The 10000-nt window shown below is 38.0% G+C and overlaps 1 protein-coding gene across 1 annotated transcript in view; it reads right to left on the reverse strand.

Moving 5' to 3' along the window:
* The window catches only part of LOC140933858 (uncharacterized), a 10879-nt gene that overhangs the window by 256 nt on the left and 623 nt on the right, over positions 1–10000 (reverse strand). The window contains exons 3-7 of the mRNA XM_073383519.1: positions 6456–6502; positions 2986–5774; positions 2395–2649; positions 1888–2106; positions 1–136 (exon numbers count right to left, since the gene is read on the reverse strand). The exon at positions 1–136 is cut by the window's left edge and continues 256 nt beyond it. Coding sequence (XP_073239620.1) covers positions 1–136; positions 1888–2106; positions 2395–2649; positions 2986–5774; positions 6456–6502 — 3446 coding nt within the window. The remainder of the gene's footprint in view (positions 137–1887; positions 2107–2394; positions 2650–2985; positions 5775–6455; positions 6503–10000) is intronic.

Below are 10000 nucleotides of genomic sequence, written 5' to 3' on the forward strand. Positions count from 1 at the left end.
ATACTGTCCTGATCTTTGGTACCATCGCTGGGAACAGTAACATTGCCTGTAGTGCTAAGTGGTGTGCCACAGTCTTCAAAGTCTACTGGTTTGTCACGGGAATCATGCACATGCATATTGTGCCGACGCAAGTCACCTAAAAAGAGAAAAGATTCCTCCTTTAAAGATGTGAGTAAAGGCAAGAGTTAAGTGACACTGTCACATAATTAGGAGAAGCCATATACAATATGTTTTGCATCAATGGTAACACAGAAATGTTTCAGTAAAGTTTGAAAGTCCTTGTATATAAAAAACCCCTTTGTTTCTCAAATCTCCCAATAATTCTTCCCTTCATACTCAAGCACCCCATTTTTTGAACCTCCCAATTAATAGAACCAACTTTTTCCCTCATGGTTCAAAAAATCTGGATTCCACAGTACATTTAAGCACCAAAACTATTTACAGCTATTAATTACACATGTACCTATGGCTGCTTTTGACAGGACCTATAGCCAGACCAAAATCCTTCGAAGGCACCATCAGAAATAACAAATAATTTATAGCTGCCTTAGTCGCTGTACACTTTTTCAAATGTATTATAATAATATGAAAATGATTATATAGCACTTATCCATTTAAATGCTAAGCGCTATAAAAACAAAATATCCTAGACTAATTTACATAAATTAAATCTACATGTGAATATTACTATATTGCCCATTGATTTGCCAAGGACAGTTCTTTCCAGAAAGGCAAACATGACACAATTCAGAATTTTACCCCAAGGCAACTGGCTTGGTTTCCCTACATGGTTGCCACAGCCAGGGGTTTCTGAAATTCCCTGACTTTTTCCTGCAAATGTAAAATTTCCCTGACCAACTGAATTAACAATTACACACATCAGACCTGACGATGGACTCAACCCTCCCCTCACAGCCATCTCCTCCACCTGTTTATTTATGCTTTCAGTAAGTCAGGGTTTTCAGTTGCATTTGGAAGTACCGGATGCAGAGGTTTAGCTGGCAGACTCATGCCACAGGTGAAATGTTGAGTGCCAGAGTAAAAAACTTCTAGGGGGCTCGGGGGCATGCATTTTAACTTTTATAACTGGACTCTCTAAAATGCAATTTCCTGCATTCTCTGGAACGGAATTGGTTTTCCGGGAAGGTACTTCAAGTCATTAAAAAATGCTCACAAAAAAAGTGAAATGTTTGATTTGGCTATTATAATTGTCAGTTTGCAGTTGTTCTTTTTTACTTTATTAATAATGAAAGAAAAAGATTTTCACACTTCAAAAAATAATTATTTTGGGTGTGAACTACCGGATGTTACATGTCAGACAACCAGACATTGTGTCCAGCGTCTGGCTTGAAATGAAAGCCCTATCAGTAAACGAATCGACAGGTCATTTACATAATGTGCAAAATCTTCTTGAAAAGCCAACATCAGCTTGTCATTCAATTTCATGAACAATATTCTGCCAATACAAGACAATTCATGTCTGTAAAAATTATGCACAAGAAAATTTTAATGTTAGAAAACAGTAAAAGTAGAAGTAAAAGAATAAATAATTATGTTCTCTTAAAATTTCACTTTTCCCTGACTTCTTTCAAACATTTAACTTTTCCCCGACTTAAAGTCAAATTCCCTGACTTTTCCCTGACATGATAAACTGGGTGTTTCAAAGCAAAAAAAAAAAAAGTGAAATGGTATGATATGTCATAATTTGGTGTTTTAATAACAAAATTAATAGAACATTTTTACATGGCCACTTGGAGATATCAAATTCTCTTCTCAGGTTCAAAAGTATTTCACTTGATGGCTGCAATCACTTTTAAAAATATTTTTCAACACTCAAAGATATCTACATGTTGCCATGTCATATCCTCTATGATTAGATTGTCTTACCTGATCTATTGAAAGATTTAGGACAGTGTTCACAGGCAAAAGGTCGCTGCTCAGAGTGGGTCACAATGTGTCGCCCCAGTTTACTTGAAGTTGCAAATGTCTTTGGACAGTGAGGACACTTGTGTGGCTTCTCTCCAGTATGAATGTAAGTGTGTGTCTTCAAAGATATTGTGGTGGCAAAACTCTTGTCACAATGTTTACAGTGGTACGGACGTTCCCCTATAATGAGGTTTAAAAAAAAGAGGGACTAACGTGAGTGTAAGGCCCTCCTTAGGTGAAAGGAGATATAAAACACTTCTAGCAATCAATAACTAGAAATGAAAGTTAAAACAAACAAATCAAACAAATTTAAGAGAATTATGTGTTGTTTGAAATAGCCAAGGCAACCCAGCTTGTTATTCTTGTAGATTTTGTGCCTCCATGGGGTCTTTGTTAAAAACTAATTAACATTAACACAAAAAATATACACAGAAAATCAAATCTAATGGCTAACTTTGCTTAGCTTACCAGAGTGTATTCTGCTGTGTCTTCTTAAATCATTTGAACTGTAGAATGCTTTAGGACACTGAGAGCATTTGTGAGGTCTTTCCCCCGTGTGGGTATAAATATGTTGCTGGAGACCAAATGGATGCCGGAAAGCTTTATCACACATGGTGCATCTCCATTTGCGGCAACTCATGTCAGGGCACACCCGTTTTATGTGGCGTGCAAGGTAGCTAAGAGAGGTGAAGATTTTTCCACATTTGCCACAGGTATAACCCTCTGAAAAAAAAAAGAAAAAGAAAATAGATCTCTATTGCACAATTTATGAATGAACCCAACAGAAAGCATCGCACTTTCATTCAAGTACAACAAAGTAGAATAGGGTGCCATTTTATGTGAAATGACCTGCTGATTATGAAAAACTACAACTTAACAGTCTTTTTCTTTCAATTCCACAAGAAAACGGCTCCCTTAAAGGTAGCAAATCTTGAGAAGTAACCTAGATTACTTCAGTCTTGAATTTCTTTGAATGTTTTTTTTTTGGATTTAGTTAAAAAATGTCTGCACAAACATTGCAAAGAAAATGTGTAGAATGAACTCATGTAAAACTCCTACCTATGCCAATTCTGTTGTACTTTGGATCGACATCGACATCTCCAACACGGAATACACCTTTACTGGTAAATACAACCTCGTCATCATGTTCGTCCAAGGAGTCCTCTCCCTCCCCTCCCCCAGGATGTGATGTATCAACAGTATCAAGACCATCCTGGGAACTGATACTAAGAAGGGCTGAGGCTGCCTGCTGCACATTGAACTCGGACGTAATTGAAGTGCTTTTATTTTCTGGTTGTACCTGGGCCTGATCACTCTGGGAAGAACAAGTAGAAGCTATGCTAACCTCGGGTTGTTCAGCAACAGTAGGTGATGCTACAGGCTCATTTAAAAGTATGTTTGTAAGACTTTCTGACCTTCTCAATTCTGCAGATTTTGTTCTCTGATGAACAAACTTCTTCACAGCTTGCTTAGCATTGACAGGTGAAGTTGTGGCAGTGATTTGTCCTGTTGTAACAACTGGTGTCTGCATTACAGGCACTTCAATAGAAGGGGATTGTGAGATTGGTGCCTGTGTCATAACATTACTGAGAGAAGTCAGAGCAGAGGTCACATGTATCCCACCAAACTGTACAGGCATGCTCCCGATACAGACTGGTGGAAAGCTGTGGGAAATCTGCCCACTAATTGTGGTAACTGGAAGCTGCGAAGCACCTTGTTGCATACTGGTAAAAAGTGAAGGTAACCTCTGCTCACGCGGAAGTATTGGTCGCTGACAAGTCATGTTTACAGCTTGTGTTGTTGGAAGTGAAGCAGCCTGATTCACTACTGTTACTTTTCCGAGTGTCATTACTCCACACGTACTTACTGAGTTCAGAGGTGCTTTTGGTATACCAGCAGTGTGAACCTTTGCCATGCCTGTATTGAAAGGTAGAGGTCTGTGTCCTTCATTTTGGGGTATAATGTGCCTGGCTCTTACCCCACTAAGGCTCTGTGGACTGGTCAGGTACACAACAGGGGGAGTCGCAGGCTTAATATTCCACAACATGTTAGTAGTTGATCGTGACCCAACGCAGCTCACCACATCTTCCATTCCTTTGAGAGGCTGTTGTGGCTGCAACTGTTGGTTACTGCCACATGCTGTTAACGTGGTGACTGGGGTCTGGATAGCTACTGATGTCTGGATATTTGGAGGCTGAGTCGGCTGACAGAACAATGCCTGAACATTCTGCATCCCTGTTTGATTCATCAGTCGAGATTTCTCTGTGCCATGTACTCTTGCTTTTGGATTCAAAGGCACTGGGACTGCAGAAACTGGATTCAACTGTGATGTTAACTGACTCAGATTCATCAGGTTTTGCTGCACAGTTGCCACTTGCTGGAGACTTGTATCAATACTAGGAAATCCAACAGTCTGTTGAAGAGTTCCGTGTATAGCAGGGCTTAAAGACAACTGTGTTGTAGCTTGACTCTGAGAAGTAGTGCTAATAGCATTTAAAGAACTTTGTGATGCTTTCGGTTCATTTGTGGTTGTCAAAATATGCATTGATGACTCAGAAGTTCTATCCAAGGGGGTACAACCTATCTCCTTACTGGGAGAACTTGATTTCTTTTCTAAATTCTTTGTGGCAGTGACTTTCACAGCTGGAATTGGTAGCCGAAGATCAACCTCTGCCCTTTCCTGCCGCAGAATAGTGGGATTGGCACGGAAGCTTACCAGTGCTTCTGCTGCCTGGGATAGTTTGACTTTTTCAGCTTGCCCTGAAGCACTCTTACTTGGAGATGAGAGGAAACTCCCACTGCTAACTTCAGATGACTGTGATAAAGACTTCTCAGACTCAGTGCGTTGCCTCTTGGGTCTACTTAATGAGACCGTAGATTGGGCTTTTGCTGGCGATGATTTCTTCAGATTATCGTCAACTGTACCTGATTGAAGCTTCTTAGATGTTGAAGCATGGAGCAAGCTTTTCAACTTGTCAGCTGTAAGTCTAAGAAGCAAATCTGCAGCAGATGAAACTGTCACTTTGCTATGTCCTGGACACTTTTTTAGCTCACAAAATAAATGATCGAACACTTCCACTTTTCTATTCACAACATTTCCACTGTTCTTACTCAAACTATTAGGTTGCTTTTTGCTCCCAAGAACCAAACTCTTTTTACTTCCATCAAAGGAAGATCCACTTTGAACATCATTTGATTTATTGTTTTTACTCCTTGTTTTGTTTTGTTTCTTGATTTCTACCTTGTTGAGTTTACTACCAAGCTTTGTTATGTTATTACTAGTTGAATTTTTGACTTCTTTAACAGCATCATTGCTTTGTAACTGTACTACATCACTGGCAGAGGAAGCTGCAGACTTCACCTTACTGGATTTTTTCATACCATTCAAACATTTTTCCTGAGGTTCCTCTTCACTTTTGTTGAGCTCTTCACTGTCTGCTTTACATTTCTGTTTTGCACTCTTCTTTTCTGACTTTTTGGGCTTTGACAAAATTTGAGTTGATGACTTCTTTTTTGAATTTTCTGTTTTTACAATGTTTTCATCTCTACTTTGAAGCAAAGAAAGACCAGTTTTACTTGTCTTTTTCACAGTGGCCTGTCCATTTTTGCCACCTTCCTTGCTTTTTGCTCCTAACTTGACACCATTTAATGTACTACTACTAGATTCCTGTTTTGAAGAAACAGTTTTGACCTTTTCTCTGCTTTTCTTGGGATTCTGTAATAGATTTTTCCTGTTGGCTGTTTTGCTCTTTTGTGCTCCATGAAGATCTTCAGCTGGGTCTGTGACATCTTTGCTTGCATCTTCTTCATTGTTATTATCATCATCACAGGAAAGCCTCCTTTTTCTCCTAGAGAAAAGATTATGACAAGTCATTTACAGTATGCAATATTGCTAATTGCTCTGAAGTGTCAATCATTTCCTAATGCCCCAACCTTTATGTAAGCTGTCCCTTGAGGGATTATTGGCACAAAAGTATTGTATCAAAATCACTAATGCAATCCTATTGACTTGAAAGCATCAACCACTTCAATATAACTGCCCACACATTAAAAGACTTGAAATAAGTCCAAGAATTAAAGAAGTGATGACATTCCACTCGGCAGCAATCTTGAGTATTCACAGAAAAGAACTGGCCTTGATTTCATTAAGTCACTAGATAAAAAATATCTGGATTTAGCACCCACACCAGGCTGGATGCAGAACATATTCAAAAATTTCCTTACTGGAGAGTGGATTAAAAAAGCTGCGGATTCATACGCCAGATTTACTGGATAGGCGTGGACTGACATCAGCAAAATCCGCAAAGAAAAAAGGGCGAATTTAAAAATACCTGACACATGTGGACAGGGCCTCAAACAGAGCAAAACCCTAACATTTTTTCATGACTTTAAACTAACACAGTCCCGGGATGTTTCTTCCACATTTTGCTGCCAAGGATTTAGCCTAAAAAAAATGTCCTGGGCAGGTTTAATAAACTCTTAGAATATGCAATTCCCAATGATTTTATTCAATTCCCTTGTCAACGTACTTGCTTGTTCTTTTTCCATTGTTCTGACTGCCATGATCTTTTACTTTCTGCAACATAATCACCATTTAAGAATATTACAATGCCATGATTTCCAGTTGATTGTTTACTAGAGTAGTCTTTAAAGACCCCCTACTTTATTAGCTTTGAAACCTTCCAAGGCAAATAGCAAAAGGGCTTGAAGAAAATAATTGGAAATTCAGTTCACAATTTTTTTTTTTTTTTCCCAGGGCCATAATAAAGTTGGAAGACAACTTGCCCGGTAAAGTTACTCAGCCTGCCCAATGAGAAAACCTATTTGTTTTGGATGGCTATGCAGAGAGGACTTTTTTGACCCTATTTGACATCCATTATATATAAAATAATACACTTTTTTGTGTGACCATGAGCAGATCATGTAAGTTTGGGCTGAAACATCTCACTTTTTCAGGAACAAGAAAGTCTCCTTATATTTTCTGTGAAATATTAACTAGTGTTACTTAATGGTATGACAATAGCACAGGGACTCTTAAAACAAACCACTGGTCACTTTTAGACCCTGCAATAAGTTACAAAAGTTGTTTTAACTTCTCATAAAATCAAGGAAATATAACTCTCTTGACCTATGAGTATCTTTAAAGGAAACATCTCGTGCAAAATGTTGTACAAATTATAGAAATGAAAAGAAATGAGAAGTTCCAGAAAATATACTTACTATTCCCACAAAGTGGATTTTTTTAAGGATCTTCCCCGGCAAGCCCCAATGGAAATTCCAAATTATATTACCCCCCCACCCCCCCCCCCCCCCTCCCCCAGGTCCTTTTTGTGGTAGCCTACGTTAGAGACAGAAAAAACTTCTGGTTACGTCTGTCTTCGAACAGCACTGAAATCTTTGTTCTCAGCCCCCACCTGTGTATCAGGATTTGAGTACAAGCCATGATTGGCCTATTACAGTGTGACTACTACACTGTATATCTGGGGCCACCTAGACCAAGTTGACCAATCGGCTTACAGGAAAATAACAATACATTTTGAGAGTGTTAGTTGTCAATCCTAATCACCACAAAACAAAATATACAACATGGAGTGAAATTAATTAATTACAACTTACACACGTGACCTTTTGAACCCACTGAAGACAGCCCATGTTTCATGAGAGGTCTGTTAGAGTGAGTTGTGGAGTCAAAAAACGTAAACATTGGTTATATTTTTGACTTGAGTTTGCATGTTCATGCAGAGCACGGCAATCGTAGCGAAGAAATTGTTGTTAAATGACAAAATAACAGCTTGTGTCAAACAAATATGTGTCCTGGGTGTTATATGTAAAGTTTTTTTTTTATCAGTTTTTAAATTTTGTGCTTTGAGTAACTTACTGTTTTTAAGAGCTGCTGATTGGCCCACAACCAACTTAAAGCAGTCACACTGTAAAAACCCACTGTAAATTTGCCAGTTAGGTTGAAGGGAAATTCAAAATGCATTTCCTGTAATTTGTAGAGTTTGTTGGGGGCCAAGAATAAGGATAAGGGCTCAAAGTTAACGCCTGACTGGTTGCATATGCGACTGGATTTTTGGTTGTGCCACAAGACCCAAAGCACAGTGTGACTGACTTGCTTCCCCTACTTCCTAACTTGACCATAATTACATACTCTAACCAGTACGACGTTAAACAGTAGATTTCAGCAATGATAGTAAAAGTAATGCAGAAATACCAAAACAAAACAAAAACAGTGCGGATTAAGAGCCTTTTTTTTCCAGGTACGATAGTTTTTAAGTCGTATCCCAGTTACATGTAAGTCATTGCCCATTTCACAAATTCATTAAAGATTAACTTTCTTTCTTGTTTGACATACTCTTTGTTGTCAGTTTTTAATTTTTTTCAAGTGCAAGTTTTCTTTAGTCACAACTGTATCGTCAAAAGAGAAATGAGTATTAAAAATCACAATGGTCAATCACGGGACTGAAATAAAAGTAACAAACTAAAGACGACATATAAACAAGGCACTGTTAAGCTTCCTTTTTTAAAAAATGGATGCTCCTAACAGTATAAGCTGTGCTCCTAAATTTTTCAGCTGCGTACCTAAAATTTCGGCAGTGCGCCTGAAAATTTACATCTGGTAGTACAAGTGCTCCCAAACTCAAATTTAAACTTTGAGCCCTGAGTATATTGGAGCTGCATTGCAGACGTTACTAACTAGGGTCAGATTATGTGGGAAAGTATGGAGATTTTCAGAAACTACTCAATATAATTAGAGACCACAGAGTGGAAGAAGCAGCAGAAGTGTATTACCACAACATCACAAAAACGTACAAAATTAGACATAATAATTTAGTATGTGGTTCATGAGTCACATTTATTAAAAAGAAAAATCAAATCTACAATTACGTTACAATTGCAAGAATTGGAAGCAAAAAATCAGACATTGATGACAAAGCACCTCTGATCATGTATAGAGGACTCTTGTATAAATGGCACAAAATAAAAAAAAACATATTTCACAGAAATTGCACTATTTTTGCCCTTCTACATATACACTACGACTTCTTTCTGAACTATCAATTAAAAAGAAAATGTAGCTCTGGTGTCAATAAAGGAGCACATACTTAATGAAAAAACCTGCGGTAATTTATTAAAACAGTTTTAAATGTCCTAGGGAGAAATGAAATCGAAAGCTTAGAAACACAAGTCAAGTGTACGTCGCTTGGCAAGAATAAAATAAAAGTAGACAACATTATTTTATAAAATGATATTTTCTGCCAGATTCCGAAAACACATACAGAAAAGAAGAGATAACTTTAATAGTACCTATACAGTTTCATTAGAAAATAATGCCATCAAACGCAAAATTAGATGAAATAAAGGGCTCGTTTCTAGCAATACAGTGTCTACACGAAGAGATATCCCGAACCCACCGGCCAGACAACCTTACATAATAACTGTATATTTGAACAACAACAACAACAACAATAACAAAAATCGATGATGCCCGAGCACTTTTAAAATGCGACTCGCGTGGAAAAAGCTTCGAGAATTCTTCAGTTCGGATACCGATGAAATGACGTGCCATTTAAAATTAGACCAGATACGTCAAGAAGATTAACCTATTGGCAGCATGTAATTTCTGTCCGGGCCAAGGAATATGTCGTATGCCTCGCATCGGAATTACGAGCGCAATAATGTGTTGTACAATGTACATCATTGAAAAATCTGGGGAAGCCTATTGAAATCACTGTAAATCAAGAAAAGAGATTAACGAGATCAAATCATCACAGGACTTCTTGAAATTTACTAGTCGAATATAAGCTTATTTTGCTCAACCAAAAAACGAAGAAATGCACAAGTACAGATCGACAGACAGATTGTATACGATCAACTAAGAGCCCTCACGATAATATAAAATCAGATTTCCAAAAATTTAACGCATTCAGAAATGGAACAAGTAAACGAGTCCTTACAATTTCAAAAAGAGATGGACCTTAGAATCATCAAATAAGCGTACATAGTTAACAAACGTGGTCAAAGTATGAGCGCGGCACATCGTCACAACCCTTGCACGCTGAAACTAGCTTGT

This window comes from Porites lutea, chromosome 4, assembly GCF_958299795.1.
Source record: "Porites lutea chromosome 4, jaPorLute2.1, whole genome shotgun sequence".
In the NCBI taxonomy this organism is placed as follows: Eukaryota; Metazoa; Cnidaria; class Anthozoa; order Scleractinia; family Poritidae; genus Porites; species Porites lutea.